The 23,769-nt window shown below is 36.8% G+C and overlaps 3 protein-coding genes across 3 annotated transcripts; 1 reads left to right on the top strand and 2 right to left on the bottom strand.

Moving 5' to 3' along the window:
* Window positions 1-4,087: 4,087 nt before the first annotated feature.
* On the bottom strand, window positions 4,088-5,062 carry LOC103062594 (olfactory receptor 10C1-like). Its single transcript, XM_007443163.2, has one exon. The coding sequence runs from the start codon at window positions 5,060-5,062 to the stop codon at window positions 4,088-4,090; it is 975 nt and encodes a 324-aa protein (XP_007443225.1).
* A 4,621-nt stretch (window positions 5,063-9,683) lies between these two features.
* On the bottom strand, window positions 9,684-10,652 carry LOC103062352 (olfactory receptor 2AP1-like). Its single transcript, XM_007443162.2, has one exon. The coding sequence runs from the start codon at window positions 10,650-10,652 to the stop codon at window positions 9,684-9,686; it is 969 nt and encodes a 322-aa protein (XP_007443224.1).
* A 7,175-nt stretch (window positions 10,653-17,827) lies between these two features.
* On the top strand, window positions 17,828-18,778 carry LOC103062112 (olfactory receptor 11A1-like). Its single transcript, XM_007443161.2, has one exon. The coding sequence runs from the start codon at window positions 17,828-17,830 to the stop codon at window positions 18,776-18,778; it is 951 nt and encodes a 316-aa protein (XP_007443223.2).
* Window positions 18,779-23,769: the final 4,991 nt, after the last annotated feature.

The raw sequence follows: 23,769 nt of genomic DNA, 5'->3' as shown, positions 1-23,769 counted from the left end.
GAGCTTGAGCTTCATTATCGATCCTTCCAATGAGCAATCAGGGTTGATTTCCTTTAAGATTGACTGGTTTGACCTCCTAGCAGTCCAGGGGACTCTCAAGAGTCTTCTCCAGCACCACAGTTCAAAGGCATCAATTCTTCGGCGCTCGGCCTTTTTTATGGTCCAGCTCTCACAGCCATACATTACTACTGGAAAAACCATAGCTTTGACTATGCGGATCTTTGTCGGCAAGGTGACGTCTCTGCTTTTTAATATGCTATCTAGGCTTGCCATAGCTTTCCTCCCAAGGAGCAAGCGTCTTTTAATTTCATGGCTGCAGTCTCCGTCTGCGGTGATCTTAGAGCCCAAATAAATGAAGTCTGTTACTGCTTCCATTTCTACCCCTTCTATTTGCCAAGAATTGATGGGTCCAGATGCCATGATCTTAGTTTTTTTAATGTTGAGTTTCAAGCCAGCTTTTGCACTCTCCTCTTTCACCCTCATCAAGAGGCCCTTTAGTTCTTCTTCACTTTCTGCCATTAGGGTGGTATCGTCCGCATATCTGAGGTTGTTGATGATTCTCCCTGCAATCTTAATTCCGGCTTGTGATTCTTCCAGCCTGGCATTTCTCATGATGTACTCTGCATATAGGTTAAATAAGCAGGGTGACAGTATACAGCCTTGTCGTACACCTTTCCCTATTTTGAACCAATCGGTTGTTCCATGACCGGTTCTAACTGTTGCTTCTTGGCCCGCATACAGATTTCTCAGGAGACAGGTAAGGTGGTCTGGTATTCCCATCTTTTTAAGAATTTGCCACAGTTTGTTGTGATCCACACAATCAAAGGCTTTTGCATAGTCAATGAAGCAGAAGTAGATATTTTTCTGGAACTCTCGTGCTTTCTCCATGATCCAGCGAATGTTGGCGATTTGATCTCTAGTTCCTCTGCCTCTTCGAAACCCAGCTTGTACATCCGGTAGTTCTCGGTTCATGTATTGCTGAAGCCTAGCTTGTAGGATTTTGAGCATAACCTTGCTAGCATGTGAAATGAGTGCAATTGTGCGATAGTTTGAGCATTCTTTGGCGTTGCCCTTCTTTGGAATTGGAACGTAAACTGACCTTTTCCAATCCCGTGGCCACTGTTGCGTTTTCCAAACTTGCTGGCATATTGAGTGCAGCACTTTAACACCATCATCTTTTAGTATTTTAAATAACTCAGCTGGAATACTGTCATCTCCACTAGCTTTGTTGTTAGCAATGCTTCCTAAGGCCCACTTGACTTCACTCTCTAGGATGTCTGGCTCAAGGTCAGTGATCACACCAGCGTGGACATCAGGGACATTAAGATCTTTCTTGTATAGATCTTCTGTGTATTCTTGCCACCTCTTCTTAATCTCTTCTGCTTCTGTTAGGTCCCTGCCTTTTTGTCCTTTATCATGCCCATCTTTGCACTAAACGTTCCTTTCATATCTCCAATTTTCTTGTAGAGATCTCTAGTCTTCCCCATTCTATTGTTTTCCTCAATTTCTTTGCATTGTTCATTTAAGAAGGCCTTCTTATCTCTCCTGGCTATTCTCTGGAAATCTGCATTCAGTTGCTTATATCTTTCCCTTTCACCCTTGCTTTTCGCATTCCTTCTTTCCACAGCTATTTGTAAAGCCTCATCAGACAGCCATTTTGCTTTCTTGCATTTCTTTTTCCTTGGGATGGTTTTAGTTGCTGCCTCCTGTACAATGTTACGGACCTCCGTCCATAGTTCTTCAGGCACTCTGTCTACCAAATCTAATCCTCTAAATCTATTCATCACCTTCACTGTGTACTCACAAGGAATATGATCTAAGTCATACCTGAGTGGTCTAGTGGTTTTCCCTACATTCTTCAATTTAAGCCTAAATTTTGCAGTAAGAAGCTCATGATCTGAGCCACATTCAGCTCCTGGTCTTGTTTTTGCTGTATAGAGCTTCTCCATCTTTGGCTGCAAAGTATATAATCAATCTGGTTTCGGTATTGACCATCTGGTGATGTCCATGTGTAGAGTCGTCTCTTGTGTTGTTGGAAAAGAGTGTTTGCTATGACTAGCTTGTTCTCTTGACAGAACTCTATTAGCCTTTGCCCTGCTTCATTTTGTACTCCAAGGCCAAATTTGCCTGTTATTCCGATTACTCCTTGACTTCCTACTTTAGCATTCCAATCCCCTATGATGAAAAGGACATCTTTTTTTGGTGCTAGTTCTAGAAGGTGTTGTAGGTCTTCATAGAAGCGATCAACTTCAGCTTCTTCAGCATCAGTGGTTGGGGCATAGACTTGGATGACTGTGATATTGAATGGTTTGCCTTGGATACGCACTGAGATCATTCTGTCATTCCAAACATAACATCAATAAATAATATTGTTGGGTTAAGCACAGGATATTGAAGATTTTGTACTTCTGTAATCAATTTAGGAGTGCTGGTATCAAAAAAAATACTGTCTATGATTCAACATAGTTAATGTCACAAAATTTTACATGTTTTTTCTTCTTTTTTCCCTCTCCTTGACAACGTGTGTATCTCCATCATTATTATCTTTGTATTTTGTTGTTTTTCTTTCCTTTTTGTGTTTAATTAAAAAGCAATAAAGAATTAATTTTAAAAATGTCACAAAATTGGATAATATTTACTCATTTATCACTGATGCAGTTTGTGTGTAGTAGTATATTCTTCTGTGTATGTGATAAACATAAGCAGCCCAAATTACTACAGTTTGTTGATGTTCATATTTAGATGAAAAAAGAAAACACAGATTTTATGAATAGAAAAATCTCAAATTTGACCATATTAAGAAAAAAGAGTTTGAACAATACAGTGAAAAGGAATATATATATATATATATATATATATATATATATATATATATATATATTAACAGGAGGAATCTAATCATCTCATTCACTTGGCCCATTAGACACAGCTTCAGAGCTGGGCTCCTGAAAATCTCTGCATAGTTCATTGAGGTTTTCATGTGGTGGCACACACTTGAACTTCTAACAATCTGATCAGCAGTTGCATGATGTTGTTCTTGTTGTTATTACTTTTCCTTGCCTCCCTTCTTGTTGGCCTTGGAGTCTCATATTTACATTAGTCCAGTTGTGTCCCCTTCCCATTTATGTATGCTGGGTTCTTAAATGGTTTGATGTAGTAGTTAAGGTATCAGGCTAGAAACTGAGACACTGTGTTCTAGTCCTGCTGTAGGCACAAAGCCAGCTGGGTGACCTTGGGCCAGTCACTCTCTCTCTCAACCCTAGGAAAGAGGCAAACCACTTCTGAAATCTTGCCAAGAAAACTGCAGGGACTTGTCCAGGTAGTCACCAGGAGTCAATACTGACTTGAAGGCACAGACACACACATACATGCATGCCTAGTCTTAAGAAGCATTATTGACATTTTTTTACTCGTTAAGAGTAGCAATAGTGTATTGAAGGAAACTCACCCAGTTCTATAAAACTTGTCACTCCAAGGGTTCCTAATAGCTGAAAAGCAGTTAACAAGCAATTTCCAAAAGTGATCAGAAAAGTATGCAAACCCTATGTCCATAAAGGCAGTGACCATAGTTTGGGCAAAGATGGCATTCCCTGGTCTCCCATAGCTCTAAACCTGCCCTGGACCACTTTTGTGTGGTCTCCTCATGAGGGGCAACTGTCTGGAGCACTTGTGGGTGATCCCAAGTCCTCTCCTTGTCCGGAGTGGAATCACAAATAGCTAGTCCATTTGTCGGCTCTGCTGTTAGCAGGTCCATCTTCAGTTCGCCATTTCTTTCCCGGAAGTTTCTAGATTCCTTAAAGGTTAAAGTTGGAAGAAATTTCCAAACTAACTTATAAATTTATCAGAAATTAATACAACGCACCAGAGTCTTAGTTTCTCAAAGTAGAACACTAACAAAAGTCACATGTCTATATCATTCACTCCGCTTTGGTTTTCTTAGGTGAGGAAGGCAAGTTCATGGCAGAATTCTTTAATGTCACTAATCTCTAATATAATGTTGCAGAAAAATCCATAAATGTGATGGTGTCCTCAAAGAAACCAAAATCTTGGCCTTATTAAGGAATAGCACAAGCATCTAAAAAACTATTCATACTAGATTAAAGTGGTGTGTTCTTTCAAATGTATACAATTTAGCAACTACTTTTTTAAGGGCCTCTTTTACCACCTTGTTTCGTAAGCTATATATCAGGGGATTGAACAAAGGGGTTAGGATTGTATAAAACAGAGACAAGACTTTGTTGATTTCTCGTAGTCCATCTGTTTTGGGCAAAATGTAGACAATCATTAATGTGCTATAGAAAAGGGACACCACCATGAGGTGTGAGGAGCAAGTTGAGAAAGCCTTTTGCCTCCCACTGACAGATGCCATTCTCATAATAGTGGAAATAATGAAAGTATAAGATGCCAAGGTCAAGAAGAAAGGAGGCAATATACACAGAACAGATAACAAAGTAGTTACTAGTTCAATCAAATGAGTGTCACTGCATGCTAGCTTTAATATTGGATTCAATTCACAAAAGAAATGATTGATTTCACTGGGGCCACAGAACTTTAACTGATGCATTAGATATATGGCTATATTCATAACAAATAAACCACTGATCCATGATCCAGCTATAAGCTGGAGGCAAATTCTACCATTCATTAGTATTGTGTAATGCAGCGGTTTACAGATTGCTACATACCTATCATAGGACATTGCCCCTAGCACACAACATTCAGCAACTACCAAAATACCAAAAAAATAATATTGCATCATGCAGCCAGTTACGGAGATTGTTTTTCGCCCACCATACAAGAGATTAGCCAGCATCATTGGAAGGATGTTAGAACTGTAGCAGGTCTCCAGGCAAGACAAATTACCCAGGAAGAAATACATGGGGGTGTGAAGGTGGGGATCAGTAACAACCAGCAAAATGATGAGGATGTTCCCAACTATAGTAACAAGGTATGTAACTAAGAAGAGGCAGAAGAGAGGAACCTGGAGATCTCCAAGTCCTACAAATCCCATCAAATGGAATTCCATGATTTCTGTTTGGTTCTCTTGTTCTGTTTCTGCCATGCCTGCAATATGAGACCAAATTTATTTGAGCTGCTCAGAAATTATTTTTGTAGTTCTTATCCTTTTAACTTATAAGCAACGTTCACAATTATAAATAGTTCAGAAACATGAAATGCATAAAAGTGAATGAAAGTATTCTTTTTGTTAACAATTCCATACTTACAACAGATGAGGGTCTGAGAAAAAGTCATTTGAGAACAAATGGGTGAGCATAATGAGATGTTGTGGCTAAAAAATAGAGGTTTGTTGGCTCTTCGTTTTTGTTTATATGAGGGAAGTCTTATTGAATTCAGTACTAGCTAAGTGAAGTGTTCATAGCATTATTCTATTAAATAACCTTCATTCTGAAGATTAACAAAAGTCTTTGGCAATAATTCATTTTTTCTGCACTAACTAAAATTAGGAAATGAGATTCATAGAAAAAATCAGTAAAAAACAGAGATGTTGTTTACTAATTTTTCAGTGAAAGCCTCCCATCTGATGTCCAACTTGATGTGACTCTGCTTAGTTTCTTCAGATCAGCCAAGATTGGCTAGGTGTTATCACTTAGCTCAGCTAGAGAATATTTAATTCTTCAGAAAAATTCTATTGTATTTGGGAGATTTGATAATACCTTTTTGAATCCAGACCTAAGTTACCACAAATATCTTGTTTACAGATGAATTCAGGATTTGTTTTCTTCCTCTTTTTTTAAAATAGGACAGGCATGACCTTGTTTGCAATAGAAATGAGGAATTAGGACTTGCTAGCTTCATTTGTCATACTGGAGAAAATCTATCTAGTTACTAGGAGTCCAAAATGACTTGATGGCACGTAATCAATCAGCTCCATTTCACAGCTTTGTCTTGCATGTGACATTACACACGAATGTGAAAATCTGAGAAGCAGATTGGTTGTTTCATATTATACAGTTATGAATTAAAGTCAAACGTTCAGGTTTGTAGCCCCTTAACACCAAATAATTATGACTTGCCATTCAATAGCCCACAGTTCACCTTAGGAACACAGCTACCCTCTCTCAAATGTTTGAGTAATCCTGACTGGGAATTCTGGGAGTTGTTCTTCCAATAAATGAGGAAGCTCTACTTTGGTGAATAAATGAGCACAAGAAAGTATGAAAAGGCACAGTCCTTCCCACCAGTCGTGCTCAGCTTCCACAAAGTGCTTAGCATTCACTTGTTCAATTACCCCAATCACACTCTACAAATAAACATCCCATTGTGGATTATCTTACATAATAACTGTTCTGTGTGTATTTTTGCTCTTGCTAGTTCACATTAGGGTTAATCCAATTATGGTACTTTCTTCTATTTAGAACTTGGCATGCATATATAAATGTAATGTTTAGTTTCTTACTTCTTCCCTATTGTTTAGTAAACTATCTTAAATGTTAGGAATTAGATTGTATCTCTCATATATACTGTGCATGCATTGTTTCTTTCTTTCTTTCTCTCTTTCTCTGCCTACATAAAATCCAACAAGTAAAACTTTGGAGCTTCATTCTTGGGATGTGTAGTATGCACTAATTCAACAACTGGGCAAAACTGTAAATCGATGTCCCTATACTTTTTCATATTTACATAAATACTTCTTCTAAGTATGATGCTCACCCCTTTGGGAATAGGGTGGGCAGAATTGTAGGTACATTTGCAGTTCCCAGAATTTCCAGCCAGAGGACCAGTTTATGAACCATTTCTATATATTCATAACTCACCTATTCTCCAAGTGATATATATCACTGTACTTCAATGCCAGCTTTCTTTAAGCAAAATAGAACAGTCAATGCTCCTTGCACAATTTTGTAAAATGATAATAAAAATGCATCTTTTAAAAAATTAAAAACCTAACCTCAGGAAGACTCAAAAGAGTCCTAAATAAAGTTTCATTTAGTGTTACAGACAGAATTAAATGGAATGGATCACACTGAGAGAAGTTATGGCTGGCTAAAATCACAAATAGGGAGACTCAGGGCTGCAGTATAGTGTTCCCTGTCACGTTGAACAAAACTGAACAAAACTGTTGCCTGGAAATGTACCACACCTTTCTTCTGGTTCTCTCAATAGGTGTGCAGAAAATTGAATTACCTTTACAGGAGTCTGATATTCAGCTAGTAGCTTTTGATCTTCTGCCACCATCAGCACCAAGTTCTCTATGGAATCTTACTTTAATCCCTAGATTAGACTCAGGACGGGCATAAATAAAAGAAATAATTGAAATGAAACCTAATTGGACACTGTTTCTAGAAAAACAAAGACATCATTCTAACTTTGCATTTATGTTATATTGAAGAGCAGGGTCCCTACTGTGCAAATTAACTCAGTTTACTATAAAGGAAAACCACATGTCTCTAGATGATAATACCCAGGGGAATCTGAAAATAGACAGACTATCACAGCCCCTTTGAACACACTATTGCTACTGTTAAAGAGTAGCAAAAAAGCCCCAAATCCCTCTTAAGGATAGAAGAAAGCATCAAAATTACATTTGGGGTGAAGAGACTGAAAAGTAAAACAAGTGTCCAAAGCTTGTGATAGGTTTTACATGCATATTTCACCAACAGAGATGAAAACAGGGAAAGCATAAAATATGGACATCATTGTTATGTCTAGTGCAACTTCAGCTGCTAAAAAATATTAGAGAGATATATGCAGCCCCCAAGCCACAAGAAGATAGATGCTTCCCCTGTACAATTGGGACATGCTATCTTTGAACTGGGATCCAGATGCACCCCCTCAAATCATTTCTGCGCAACTCACAGAAGAGAACACAGCTCTCTGGTCTCCGATTTTCAGCAGACTAATCTTGATACTTCTGGTTTCCACAACAAAAATGGTTGGAAGAAACTGTGTAAGGTAAAAACAACTTGTAAAAGAGAAGGGGGAAGTTAACGGTCTTTCCCCACCCCTCTTCATCTGGACCTCTTTCTTCCTTCGACTACATTAATTTGCCATCTTCTTCCATGTAGCTCTTAACATATTCCAGATGACTCATATAGGACCCTTGTTCTGAAGAAGGGAGATGTGAGGAGGGATGCAATACAGAAAGACATTTTTAAACTGGCCACAAATGACTAGAAAATAATCGTTCAAAAGTTTACTTTGCTTTCACTTCATTTTCTATTGGCAATGGAAAGCAGAGATGGAAGTATCAAAATTCAGGAAATCATCTCACCACAGCGCAAGCACTTGTCTAGCTATGGGCTACCCATCTCTCCATATGACTAGGAACTACAATTTGTAAAATAACCCAGATAGCATAGCCATTGGCCATGGAATCTGGAGGATTCTCTGAGTTTTCCTCCCAAAACCTCTGCAGAGCATCATAATGGAGAAGATTCCTCTAACTCAAGACAAATCTGTGATCCTAATTCAAGAATTGGGATGAAATCAGGACATTCCTATTCTAGCATGGGGAGAGGATTACCCTCTTTCCCCAGTGCTACTAACTTGGTCCATTTGGGGTTCTGCAGAGCTGTTTTTAAGTAAACTGAAGGAATTTCTAAATCTACCTTAATGTATACAACCAATATTTATATCAAGGGTGGAAAAGTCTTGCCTTTGTTAGACTACATATCTTGTTAGACTGAAGGTCTCAGCTAGCATGGAAAACGATGAGATGAGAGATAATAGGCATCATCTAGGCTTTGTTTCTCTCCATGCTGGCTTTAGAGCACCAAAAATTCCCCTTGGCCATCCAGTCTGATAATTCTGGCACTTGTAATCCTAATATAACTAGAGGGAACCAGATTGAGTAAGGGTATTTTAGTCTAAACATAACTTCAATAGATAATGGCTTGGATTATGCACAAAATATTGAAGATTTTCTACCTCTGTAATTGGTTTATGAGTACTGGTGTCAAAAATATGCTGACTCCCTGTGAATCACCATGGTTAGCGTCACAAAATTATATCATGATTACCCATTATGCAATATGAGTGTAATGTTTATGTATAGTAATATACTTCCCTACGTGTGTGACAAACATAAGTAGGCCAAGACAATAAATTACTGTACTGTGCTAAAATGCAATAGATTCAGCTGAAAGTAGAGGACATAGATTTTAAGTTATTGAAAGGAAAAATCCCAAATTTAACATCAGTTAAAAAAAAAATAGTTTGAGCATATAGTAAAAAGATTTATTTATTTGTTTGTTTATTTGTTTGTAAAAGATGGAATCTATTCATTTCATTCACTTGGTCCGTTAGATACAGCTTCAGAGCTGGGCTCCTGAAAATCTCTGTGTGCAAATACTAGGTGCTTAAGTGGAAGGGGACCTATTTCAACATGAACAGTACCACAAGAAATTCCACTGACATGACTGTCTCTGTCCCATATGTTCTGCATTATCATAACCTTCCTTAATAATATGGTTGCATGGACAGTCCAGGAAGTATTAAAGAAGTGAAGATGTATTTCTGCAGAAAGCATGGTCCTATAATGAATCTACCAAACTTTTTGAGTTAAATCAAGAGAAGACACCTTAACCACATGTAACCTTTAATAAAAAGTTGCTTCTGTGTGTGTCTGTGTGGGTTTGAGAGACAGAGAGAAAGAGAGAAAGAGAGAAACCCAAAATTTTTAACCAACTGGAGTGCAACCAGCATCTCACTAAACAATCAAACTAAATTACACAGTGGTGCATTCTCTCAGCAATATACAATTTAGCAACTGCTTTTCCAAAAGCCTGTTTTACCTCCCTGTTTCTTAGGCTGTATATCAAGGGATTTAATAAGGGTGTCAGAACTGTATAAAACAGAGACAAGACTTTGTTGATTTCTAGCAGTCCATCTGTTTTTGGCAAAATGTAGACAATCATTATTGTGCCATAGAAGATGGACACCACAATAAGATGTGATGAACAGGTTGAGAAGGCCTTTTGTCTTCCACCAGTGGAAGGGATCCTCACAATAGTAGAAATTATATAAACATAAGATGCCAAGGTCAACAAGAAAGGTGGCAAGGAACATGCAGCAGCTAATAATGCAGTTAAAATTTCAATCACATGAGTATCACTGCATGCTAGATTTAATATTGGACTGAAATCACAAAAGAAATGGTTGATTTCAGTGGGGCCACAGAATTTTAACTGGTGCATTAGATATATAGTTATGTTAATAGCCAATGAGCCACTTATCCAGGATCCAGCTACAAGCTGCAGACAAACCTTGCCGTTCATAACTGCTCTGTAAAGGAGTGGATTACAGATTGCTACATATCTGTCATAAGACATTGCTGCTAGAAGGTAACATTCAGAAGCTGCCAAGAAACCAAAAAAGTAATATTGTACCATGCAGCCAGTTACAGAAATAGTTATTGGACCCTCATATAAAAGGTTGATCAATGTTATTGGAAGAACATTAGAGCTGTAGCATGTCTCTAGGCAAGACAGATTACTCAGGAAGAAGTACATAGGAGTGTGAAGATGGTGATCAGTAACAACCAGGACAATTATAAGGATATTCCCAACCATGGTCATAATATAGATCAACAATAAGAGTGCAAAGAGAAGAAGCTGCAGATCTCCAAGATCTCCAAATCCCAGCAAAAGGAATTTGGTAATAGTTTGATTTTGTTCTTCCCCTTTGGCCATTGTTACAAAATCATGTCTGCAAAAATGATATAAAATACATAAGAGTTGACATTATCAATAAAATTCTGTGATTTCACTGAAAGAATATTGCATTTCTTTGAAGCAAGTTCGCTTTTCATGCAACTAGAAGTGGGTTATGATTGCAGTCTGTTGATATCTTGTGATAATTAAATACCAGGTTTTACATCAAGTCCCAGAAAGGCCACCACTGCAGTGCTGTGTGAGAATTAGAGAATGGTAGTTAGGTCATATAAAACTGCATTCTTATACTTCATTGGTGTAAACTCCACTGAATGCAGCAGAGCTTACTTCAAAAACATATACAGTTGCACTATAAATGTGTCATTTATGTGCTTGATGACAGAATTGAGTTTCATGACTTAGCTATCCACTTTGTTTTTTCTTTTCTTTTCTTTTGCATTAACTAAAAATTGAGGGAAGGATCTAAGGTTACCTGAATTTCATCCAAACTGAAAATAATATCAGCTAATTCTTCATTAGCTGCCCAATCAATTTAAATGAAGTATTAATTCAATGACTCTAACTTAGATCCCATGCATTATACAGTATCTAAAACTAAAAAAGAATCATCATATTTATTTATATTCCTAGTCAGTTTGGAGAACTTGCTATACAGTTGTTTGAATCCTGACCTAAAACATTGCCCAAGTATATTTTCCCTTTCCTTCTTTATTTCAAATGACATAGCCAAGACAATAGTGGTAAAAATTGTGTACTTTTGGAATTAGAGCTTGCTACATCCACTTCATATCTTTATTTTGAATATTACATTAGACATACCCTTAGAAATCCCGTTTAAAGTATTTTCACTTTTTCAGATCATAAATTAATCATCAGAGGTCAAGGCTTATTTTTGGAGAAAAAGTGTAACAGCAACATGGTAGACAATCACTATACAAACCCTTATTTTCTTATAATTCTCATAGTGTTTAATATATATAAGGTTGATAGCTTAAGGTGTTTAAACTTTGGACTGGGTTACTCCAATGAGAAGATGTTTAAAATGCAAGTATTTGAAATTAATATAAAGTTTAAAATGTTTAGAGGACAATTATCTTTTTGATGCGCTCCATAAAACATCTAAAACAGAACATGAGAGGAAGTTGAAACAATATATAGAGGACTGTTTCCTTACCTGCAACCTACAGAATTCTCTGCTTCCAATTCTTTGATGTCTAGAACGGCTTTATAGTACTAATGGCCATGACTATACAATTATTTCAGAGTTTTCCATCTCTATTAAGAAACAGTAATCCATAAGCATTTGGGAGAAAATTTCCCATAACTCAATGACAGAGATGTGCTTTTCCCGCAAAAACAGCTTTTCCTTGTTCAGACCTTGGCAAGTTGGGGTACAGATGGAAAAACTCTGAAGAAACACTGAAGACAATTCTAAATAAGAAAAGCTAAGGGACTAGATATACAACAGTTTCTGGTTTCCTTTGAATTTAAGTCTTTTATTTTGGAATTACCAACCCTTTTCCAGCCCCCAGCTCCGTGACATTTAAATACTGGCATGTACTTTTTGGGAATATATAGCAACTGATCAAAGAGCAATTGCTTCCTGTCAAAAATTGGAGAGAGAGAGAGAGAGAGATTAACTTTAGTTCTTGTTTTTTCTCTCAATAGTGCATTACCCCTATTTTTTTTTTAATGTGACCTATGAGAAAGATCACGTGAATAGCAATAAGAACATCTCTGCATACATGGGAATAGTCCAAAAAAAAAAAAATAGCTGTATAACATAGTTCTAGAGTCTCATGAATTTAAAAGAAAATGTTCCCAGAACTCACAATATCTTGCCAACTGATGTACATTCATCTGGGATGAATACTAAGTGACTATTCTAAAGAGGATGAAATTATGTAATATGCAAACATTTTATCCTATTTTTGATGCATGTAACAGTTTTCTCCAACATTGCGATATCTGCACGTCTATGCTGATTGTGGTCACTTAAAAGCATACTCTTGTTGAAGTAAACTAACTCTAACTAACTAACTAACATGTTAACTAACTCTCATAACTGCCATTCAGAATACCCAATAGCTGCTGTATTATGGGATTTGGCTGAGAATTCAAGGACCCAATATCCAATACAACCAAGTGGTGGAATGTTTCTCTCTTATACAACATTTTAGACTTTACAATTGGCCTCTGACCATCTATACAGATTAAACTAAAAACTAAACATTACAGAGTTGATTCTTTATAATCAGAGCTGGGTCTTTATAACCAGGTTGCCTATATCTCATCCTGCTGAACAAATTACTAGCTGACCTATATAAACATATGAATAAGTTTAAATGAATATATTCAGAATGATTGTATCCGTATTTTTGTTGTTTTACCTGAAAATAAAGACTCAGTTGAACGGAGGTTGATTCCTGGCAATCTTATGGACATGTCTATGCAGTTCTCATGACAGCAGCATGGTTGCCATTGCTGTTTTCTGAGATTTATTTTAGGTTTCCAGTCTAGCCTACAGCCCTGGATTTTCCTGGAAATCTCTAACGTAAGTACCAATCAGGTACTACCCTGTTTAATCTGTGAGGCCAGCCAGATGCTTTCTTTCCTCAAATGCATTATGGGCAAATGTATCCCCATTCCTATTCTGGTTTATGCTCTTGGTAAACTTATGAGGCAAAACAAGATAGTGAGTAGCCCAGTATTAGTGTCATCTTTGTGAGTGAGTGTGTGAGGATATGAATTTAGAGCTCTACCATCTGAGCCTAATACTTTTACAAGCATTCTTCAATGGATCTCATTTTTCATGGAACATCCATTCTCCTCTTCCCAAGACTAATATTAATGTGTGATCATATGAATGAAGGAAAGAGACAAGAATCTTTTAACAAAGAATTTTGTGTACCCTTGCTTTAACAAAATGTTTCTAAATAATTACAGCCTTAAAATATATCTGTAGAATAGAATAGAATAGAATAGAATAGAATAGAATAGAATAGAATAGAATAGAATAGAATAGAATAGAATAGAATAGAATAGAATAGAATAGTTACCCTGCTGCTAGAATTCCATTTATCTCTTCTGCTATCCTGGACAGTCTGTGTTCCTTTTTCTTCTTTATAGTTTCATTTCTGTCTTAAAATTCCTCTCTGCCTTATATACTTCAGCAGAACAATTGTCCCTCCTGACTCATTGCTTTTCCCTCTTCCCACAGGAATGGGCCAGTTTTCTACTATCTTCATTTTTAAAAATAATTATTTTAAAACTTCAACAGCTGAGTTTGATTAGGTGCTATCAACTTGTCGACCCTTAGCAACCACATAGAGAGATTTTCTCTATGATGATCTGTCCCTAACCAGATCCTTCAGTTCTTCCAATGGTGCACTCATTACTACTACTATATAACTGAGTCTATCCACTTTGCAATCATCAATCATTCTATATTTTCTGTCCATGTGGTTTTCATGGTAATAATACAGAAGTTGTTTGCCATTGCCTTCTCTCACACAGTATTAATTGATGCCTTTGCCATTATGACTAAAATGATCATCTGCTTCCAGCATTTTCCTACATGGCTGCTACCCAATATACAGTAGGTGCCTGCTTGATTTAGCTGGGCTGCTGAGATGATCTTCATACCTTGAGTGACCCTGCTGGGAATATGTACTCTTGGCATACACACCCAATGTTCTTCACACATTCCTCCCATGAACACCCCCCTGCCACAATAAGGTAGCACAGCAGGGCTGGCGGGGGGGGGGTGGAGCTGAGTTTAGTCATACTTTAAATTTTTTAAAAATCAGATATGTCAATACTGAAATAATTCAACAACAAACTTTCCCTCCAATTTCATGAATGATGACTGCAAATAGAAAGAGGCAGTTTAATCTGTGATAGGTCCAGCTGTGAATGGGAATGCAAACTTATAATTTCATTTCTCATTTCACGTCTCATTTCTCACCCAATCAAATGTACTACCTTCCCTTTCATGTGGTCCTATCTTTAAAGTATATAACATAGATTAGCAATTATGGACTTGATTACAACAGTGATGGGTGCATCATTGGAAGACCTTAAGGCCAGACTGAGGACAGATAATCCTGGAGAAGATCTATCCTTGTAGTTGCTAAGAGTCAACACCTACTTTATGACATATAATCAATCATGCAGAGGATTTTTTTTTTATTTTCCCACATAAGTGAATATCATTCTCGTAATAACAATTATTTAAATAATTCTGTCTAAACAGTGAGGATTTGTAGGGCAGTGCTCCTTTAGCTTAGCTTCCTTTGGAAGGAGAAAGTATGGAAACCTGCAATGTTTTATAATATTTCAGTTGCATCTTGCACTTGTGTCAGCTCACTGCATGGGCCTCCTGCATGTAAAGTTGGTAGGATGAGGAAAACAATGAGTTGGGCTGCAAAGTAGTATCTAGATAAGAGATGCAACTTGAATAGAATATGAACATGCTTGGGTAAAAAATGTATTTTTGTTCTGCTTGCGTCAACCTCTTAAGCATACATACAACCAAGGAATTAAGATTCACACAAGGTCTCATTACTCAGATTTATATAGCCTGGAAAATGAAATTAGGTTACATCTCTTGGAAATTAAGCAAGTATACTCCAGTCCTCATTTATTAGTGAGTACATTAAGATGGGGGTCTCTGTGAGCTTTCTCATAGTTTACTTCATGGAAGACTGACACCTTGCTTAGGAGAAGGCTGAAGTTCCATATGCTCTTCATCTGCCATGCTTTGAAAACCTTCCCTTTCTTTTTCTGTCTCCAAGAATTCCCATATAGTTTGTAGCCTACCAGCCAAAATGTGTCACAACTGATATTGTCTTTATTAGCATGAAATGCTGCACATGCTTGGATACAACTAACGCTGGTAACTAGGTGTATACCTTCTCTATATTACTAAGCATTGTTCTGCGAAAGCCTTGATTGACTAAAGTAATGATGGTGGAAGTTAATATCTATGTGCCCATCTCTTGACAACCAAGTAATACAGAAAAGCATCACTTGGGATATAAGATGAATGGAAAGGAAAGGAAAGGAAAGGAAAGGAAAGGAAAGGAAAGGAAAGGAAAGGAAAGGAAAGGAAAGGAAAGGAAAGGAAAGGAAAGGAAAGGAAAGGAAAGGAAAGGAAAGGAAAGGAAAGGAGAAAGATGTAATAGATCTGAATGAAAGTGTGACCATATGGGGTGAAGTTGATGAATATTTGCAAGGAAGTGTAGATGGAGGTTTAATGATGAATGAAAAGGCAAAAATATGTGTCAGAAAGTATGGATGTCATCTAAGATGTTGTTAGTGCATTAAAAAGTAGGAATGGATCGATTGGTGATGTTTGCATATTTCCTTCCAGTGAATGGTGACAATGGGAGATCAAGAGAAAAAATGCACAACATTCGGAATTACTGCAATTCACATTTATTCTAAATTAATGAATTGGTAGAAAGAAGAGAATACAGAAATAATGATTGGGCCATTTAAAGATTTGAAAGAGAAGGTGATTTTTTTTTCATAAGTATCTGTTTAGAAAAACGCTTTTGTTGTTGTTGTTTCACATACAGTACATGGTCTAAGCATAAGTCTATTTGTTCATACACCTGGCAAAGATAGAAATAAACATCTAAAAGCATGTTTGAAATGAAATATTGATATAATTACTGATAGATACATTCTGGTGAGAGGTTCAGGAATGTTTGGAGGAGAAATTGATATTAAAAAAGAAGTGAAAAAAATAGATTGAATGTAGAATCCTATTCAATAAAAAATATTAAAACATTGATTAATCTCCCAGTGAAATGTGTGAAAAGTGAACATAAGGAACAAAGATGTAGAAGTTGCATGGAACAGAGTGAAAAGAATTATGTTACAAAGTGTCACAGAAGTAGAGTTAAACCAATGGGAAGTTGGAAAAAGGATGCTTAGTGAAATGATGAAGTGAAAGAAGCTGTGGATGAGTAAAAATATGCAAAAGAGAATGAATGCTGCAAAAGTGAGAATAAGAGAGATATTATACCATGTGTGTCAATAGAAAATGAGAGCTAGTTTGTTGTAATGGTTAAAGCATCAGGCTAGAAACTGGGAGATCGTGAGTTCTAGTCCCACTTTAGGCACAAAGCCAGCTGGGTGACCTTGGGCCAGTCAATCTCTCTCAGACATAGGAAGGAGGCAATGGGTTTGTAAAACTACAAAAAAACTAAAAAAACTGAATGCAGCTGCCCCAGTCCCCTCCCAGCTGTATTAACCCTATTAAATATTGGATATAAACATCTACATGTTGCTATAGTGTACAGGGAAAAACAGGTTTCTTGGGGGAAATATATAAACATAGAAACAGAACATCTTGGAACAAAGCTTTCAAGGATGCTCAATTCAAACAGCTGCAAACACCTTGAACAGGATGCATTTAGAGAGAAAAAATAAATCCAGCTATTGCAGAAGTAAATGTCAATCTCTAATATATTCCCTGGCATAAGGTAAGCAAAATCACATTTAGTATCCCATACTGCTTGATGCTATCATGTAACATGAAGAGCTTTCCAATTATTGTTATTGCAGATTTTAACATCTGCATTTCATGGATGGGAATGTAATACATGAAGAACATCAGTTCTACAGTATATGATGGATTAGAGTAGGATAGTAAAACTAAGAACAGAGAACAAACTGATGTATCCTAATCCATAGCATCTAAATTGTACTATCATTAGTATTAGAACCTCATTACTAACAAGATAGTACACCCAAGATTAACCCTAAATACAACTGTTACAAGATTATTGCTTTTTGGCATGGTTAAAAGAATGTATGAAAGATGCCATATTTTTACAGCTGCACTTGATTTTGGTGCTCCTGGAAATCATATCATATTTCATAATCCAAGACAAAATGTAGGAAGATGTAGAGCAACTTTCTCCCAACCTAGTGCTCTCTTAGATGCATTAGGACCACAACTTCCCAAATTCCCCAATAAACTTGTGATAGGATTTCTTTGGGGGCCTGCTCTGAGCATGATTGTATCTAAGCCATAGTCCAAAGTTTCCCTATAATTCATTAGGTAGCCAAATTTAACAGATTTTGAATAAATCATTAATCCTTCCTTTTTCTGTTTTGTATGTACTTTATTTGCAACTTCTGCTTTTTTTTAAAGTTATGTTTTATTTGATTGCCAGCAGATGCAGTCCATGTGCAGCATACAAGAAAACCAAACATTCATCACACATTTCCTCTTGTTGGGATTTGGTGATCTCCAGGATTTGCAGCTGTTCCTCTTCCTAATTTTTCTGATGATCTACATTGTGACCATGATAGGGAACATTCTCATCATTGCACTTGTGGCTTCAGACCACCATCTTCACACCCCAATGTACTTCTTTGTGGGGAATTTGTCCTGCTTAGAGACCTGCTATAGCTCAACCATTCTACCAAGGATGCTAGTCAGCCTTTTCACTGGGGATGGACTTATTTCTGTTAGAGGATGCATTGTGCAATTCTGGTTCTTTGGGTTTCTAGCAGCAACAGAATGTTATCTGCTGGCAGTGATGTCTTACGATCGCTACCTTGCAGTATGCAAGCCCCTTCATTACACATCTCTTATGGACACTCGTCGCTGCATTCAGCTAGTGTTAGTATCGTGGCTCAGTGGTTCCTTTATGGTCACCACAATTACATTAAAAATGTCACAGTTAAACTTCTGTGCTCCAGATGAAATGGACCATTTCTTTTGCGACTTCGTGCCATTGTTACAACACATTTGCTGTGGTTCCCACCTACTCCTTTTGTCCAGCTTTGTAACTACTTCTGTGGCAACCTTGCCTCCATTCTTGCTTACCCTGGCTTCATACATCTCCATCATCACCACCATTCTGAGAATCCCTTCTACTATAGGAAAGAAGAAAGCCTTTTCCACTTGTTCAACTCATCTCACGGTCGTTACGGTATTTTACGGGACATTAATAATTGTGTATATGCACCCCAATACTGTAACTCTCAGTAAAATGACCAAAATCTTCTCCCTCATTTACACAGTCTTTACCCCTCTTTTCAATCCTCTGATATACAGCCTGAGAAATAGGGAGGTAAGCAAATCCCTCAAAAGAGCCATCAGGAAATATGTGATAATTTAAAAACTGACGATGCTTTCTACTTAAAATAAATGAATGTAATCCATAGGTATGTGAAAGAAATCAGGTGCAGCACATCATTCTCAAATGTTTTGTAAAAACAGTGCATATTTGAGAAAGCTATGTACAAAAATGGGTATCAGAGGCAGGTGGATAAAAATAGCATATACTATGGATAGATAGACAGAAAGATGATTGATTGATAATCAAAACAGTAGATTATTTAATTTCTGTCTTTGTTAGCCTTTTTATAACATCAGCCATGATCGTTCAGTAGTTTACAATTGATATAATTACATTAAAACTATATACATTAAGAAGAGTTACATTCTACAAACATTTCTGAGTTCTCATGCTTAAATAACAATAATTCAAAAAAAATGGCAGAATGTCTTTTTATATAGTAATTTTATTAAACACTACAATTAAAAAGATAAAAACTAATACAAACTATTTTTAAATTCTATTTAAAAAATAGAAAATTCAAAAAAGAAAAAATAAGAGTATAATAAAGAAAAGGAAAAGACATATATAAAGAAATGACTTTTCCCTTCATCACAAAAAGTGCAAACAAATTAGGAACATATGAACTTTTCTTAAAATAAAACAAATGATCTCTTCTTCACATATCTCATCTCTATAAACAAATCCTTAAAGCCTCATCATTCAGTTCATGATCAGCAAAAGTCTATTAAGGGTTACCAGAGATAACAACATATCTATTTTAACCTTAATCAAAGAAACCAACTTTATAGTCCTTCCTTTTAACAATCTTGATCTTTAATCCCTTCAAATAATGTCCTAGAACTTGATTTCTTTTCATTTTTTCTTTGTCCCTTCTCACAAAATTCTTCAAAATTGTAACAAGTCTCTTTTGTAATCCAGAATAGGAAAGTTACCCATATCACTATTTTGATTTGTTATTTGTATATCCCTTTTAATTATTAAGGCATCAGTCAATTTCATTTGTATATTCAATGTAGTATTTTTTTTCCTGTATCATTCTTGTAGTCTGTCATTCTAAATCCACTTTCAGATCAATCTCAGTCTTGTCTGGTAAAACATTTTCCTCTTCCATAACATCTTTTAATCACAGTCTAACTATAATGGCAGATACTCTTAAAATTAACTTCTGGGTCCATTGTTCACAAATATCATCTAATGTTAAAGTATTTTGCTCCATTATGTATTAGCAGATCAAATTTAACTGTTCTTCTCCTTTAATTGTGATCTTTAGTTCCTTCTGGTTCCCTCTAGTGGCCAATCTTCAAAATCCCATCCTATCATTTTTTTTTTTAAGTTGAATTCTTAAAAATAGCATTTTCCCATGGGAAGGATTCTTATAGTTAATTTCAAAATCTTATTTCAAGTCCATCTGGACCCTTAGTCCATTTGTAACTTTCTGAAATCAATGTTCTAATCACTCTTTTGCTGTTTACTCCAAGAGAGAGAGAGAGAGAGAATTTTAAGTCCTTAAACTTGTATTTAAAACTTCTTTCATTAAGGATTGAAGGAAACTCACCCAGTGCTCTAAAACTTATTTTTCCAAAGGTTCCTAATAGCTGAAAAGCAGATAACAAGCAATTTCCAAAAGTGATTAGAAAGGAAATATGTGAAATATGCGCTGACCACAGTGTGGACTAAGATGGCATTCCCTCATCTCCAGAGCTCTAAACCCGCAGGAGGCTGCTCTCATGTGGTGTCCTCACAAGGAGCAACTGCATGGAGCAGCTGTGGGTGATCCCAAGTCCTCTCCTTGTCTGGAGAGGAATCACAAAGAGTTGGCCCACTCACCGGTTCTTTATTCCACTGCAGTCATCAGCTCTTCTCTCAGTGTATCTCTCTTCAGTGCACCATTTCTTCCCCAGAAGTCCACTAAAAAATGGCAGAATGTCTAATAAGTGAACACAGGTAATTCAGACCAGTTTTAGACTGATCCACACATCTCCATTCCAGAAATAATCTTGGTACATAGCTGTACCTTAGAAAGGGCTGCAAAATTGCAAGTTACTTTTCCTGCTACTTCTTTGATGTAATGAGGAGTGAAGCAATCACAGTTTCTCCTGCTCATGCTTTGCCTAGGCTTATCCATGTTCTCCTCAGTGTAGTATACCTGAAGACATTATAGCAACTAACAGAACATGGACAAGAAATACCATAGGTTCTTCACCTCTCCCATTGTAGAGGGAAGGAAAAATGGCCTTGAAGGACAGGAGGAAGAGCTGCTACCAAGGCAACTGTCAGATAAAAGAGTCCTGAGTCCTGGTAAAGAAAGTAACTTGAGAAAACATCTCAGACAAGCCCCTGCCTAGTTCACATGGAGATAAAGATGGGGAGGGGAAAGCACATTCAGACTTGCAAGATTCTGTTACTATAGCTATTACAATAAAAGTAGTACTGACTTATATAGCACTGAATTCCTAGTCTGATCTACCTTGTAAGTCTGATACCCAACAAATGGATATTTAATGGCACAGTACAGATGGCCTTGGGGTTATAATCTGGAGTTTCCAGAATAAAATTGGATAGATATAGCTTGTCCTGGCCTTACAGGTTTGTGCACTGTGGAAGGGATATCTTACCAAACTGCTTGTGATGGACCATCATTTGAAAAACATATACCTCAGTTTCTTCTCAATTTATCAGGGAATCTTTTTAAATAATGAAAGCATCCCCATACTTTAAAAACAATTAAACATAGTATTTTGAAACTTGAACAATTGTAGAGAATCAATGTCTGATTAAAAAGACAAGCATGCCTCAAATATTGAAGCTTCAGTGGACCAACATGAGAAGAACTGAATGAGGGGAGCCATCATCAAGATGTTCTATGTTGTACATTAATAAAGCTGGTTTGTATTTTATTATGTGTGTATGAATGCATATATGTAGTCTAAAGAAGATAGAGCCTAAAATTAAACTTCCTTTGATGTTCTTAGCCATTAAGAGAAAAAGAGAGTACATGCAATTTATACTACTACTAAATATCCCTATACAGTAGAGTTAAGCAACCTAAGCCCTCAGCCTAATTTTAAACAAGAATTTTGGTGTCATGATTAAGGACCGGGCTAGAATCCAGGAGATGGTGAGTTCTAGTCTCACTTTAGGGACAAAGCCAGCTGGGTGACCTTGGGCCAGTCATTCTCTCTCAGCCCTAGGAAGGAGGCAGTGGCAAACCACCTCCGAAAAAACCATGCCAAGAAAACTGCAGGGACTTGTCCAGGTAGTTGCCAGGAGACAAAAACTGAAATCACTAAAACAAAAAATCTTTTGTCAAGAGCAGTCTCTCCCTTCTGCTGCATGAAGAGTAAAGCAGAGTGGAAAGGGTCTCAGAAAAAAAAAAAGGAGAGGACCAGAAAAAGAAAGAGGAAAGAAGCTTTCATCCACTTAGCACTCTGGCCCCAAACACTTCTTATTATGGACATGCCTGTCATTGGCCTGGTCTGTTGCTGCCAATAAAGGGCTCTTGCAACAGAGGGAGAGGGGGAGAGAGAGGGAGAGGGAGAAGGAGAGGGAAAGAGATTTTTTAACAGATCTATTCAGAATCTTCTGGATAAAAGACACATTATACCTGAAGAATTTCATATCAAGGAAGGGGAAGGAGAAAAACCAATTACAGGAGGAATAGAAATATAACTGTAGAACAATGACATAATAATTTTAATAAATGCACTGAAGGTCTAATGAACAAGGAAGGATTATTATTGGAAGAAGGTGTGTAATTTTTTCTGATTCCTACATGGTATAACTAAAACTAGCAAGAAGAAAGCTAGACAGAAGTCGCCTCAGAACCAAGAAACAGAATTCTCCGTCTTTCTACAATGTGGTAAAATATGTGAAATCCAGGTAAAATCATTTTAGAAGAAATAAGAAGTCACTTGTATTTTCTTTATTCAATTTATCATTCATGCAATGATAAATATTGTAGCGAGGTAGAGATTTGCCACCACATTGCCCTTGCAAGAGCTCTTTGGAATTCAAATCCCTGCAGACATTCATCAATATAGAGATACCGATTTTTTAAAAACTTTTGGCAAAAACAAACATTTGCTTTGTGGTTTATATTCCACATCCAGACTTTTTTTTTTAATGAAACTATGCAAAGAATACCCAGTGGGATTTGTTTCTCATGCTATGAAACAGCACTGAATATACGAATAAACAATAAATCTTTGGGGAGTATTAGACACTTAATTACAACCTTTGAGTGCAATTTCCTTCACTTGGTGCTTCATGTTTACCACATTATCTATCAACAAAGATAACTAGATGTTCTTAATTATCTTCCTTTATTATCCATGTACTTAACTCCTCAGCTCATGAAGAGGAAAGATTGCACATTCTTTACCTTTGAACCAACAACTTGTCTCCACTTCTGCTATCCTCACCTGCATGCAGCAGGAAGAAGAGTATGATTTTAGGTTACACATGTAGAAATCAAGTAGCTGTCAAGCAGCCATGAATTTTGTGTATGGGTGTATGGAGGCAAAACAAAGAATCAATGTCCACTTAAATTGGCAGGAATGATGGAGGCAGGGCAAACATGCTAAATGAGAGGTGAGGAACTATGGGGCAATTCCAAAGGAGTAGCAAAGACTGTGATAGGATAGTAAGATTTTGCTAAAAGACAGTGGGTGTCCACTACCTTTCACTATCCATCTGAGCCATCCATGGGAGTAGCTATCCACATTCTCCTAAGTGCATTTTCATTTTCCATAGAGCTCCAGTTTACCCAAGTTGATTTCTAAAATTATAGTAGTAGAATATGCACAATTTGATGCAGCTTTCAGTTATCTCAGTTCATGAACGTCTACCCCTGGCTTTCTCATAACTTATCCAAAGATGTTCCACATCTGAAGCGATCTTCAAGTACAAGATGATGAAGAGCAAATGAAGTCAAGCCAAGCTAGCACTTACGTAAACAGCTCTTAATTAATTGTTCCCCGTGTATTTAATAATTCCCTTGTCCTACTGCATTAAAAATTTGGGTTAGA

Source organism: Python bivittatus, unplaced genomic scaffold (assembly GCF_059951505.1).
Source record: "Python bivittatus isolate LINGU-HERP-01145 unplaced genomic scaffold, Pbiv_v1 ctg000410_np1212, whole genome shotgun sequence".
In the NCBI taxonomy this organism is placed as follows: Eukaryota; Metazoa; Chordata; class Lepidosauria; order Squamata; family Pythonidae; genus Python; species Python bivittatus.
This window is presented reverse-complemented; position numbering and strand designations above follow the sequence as displayed.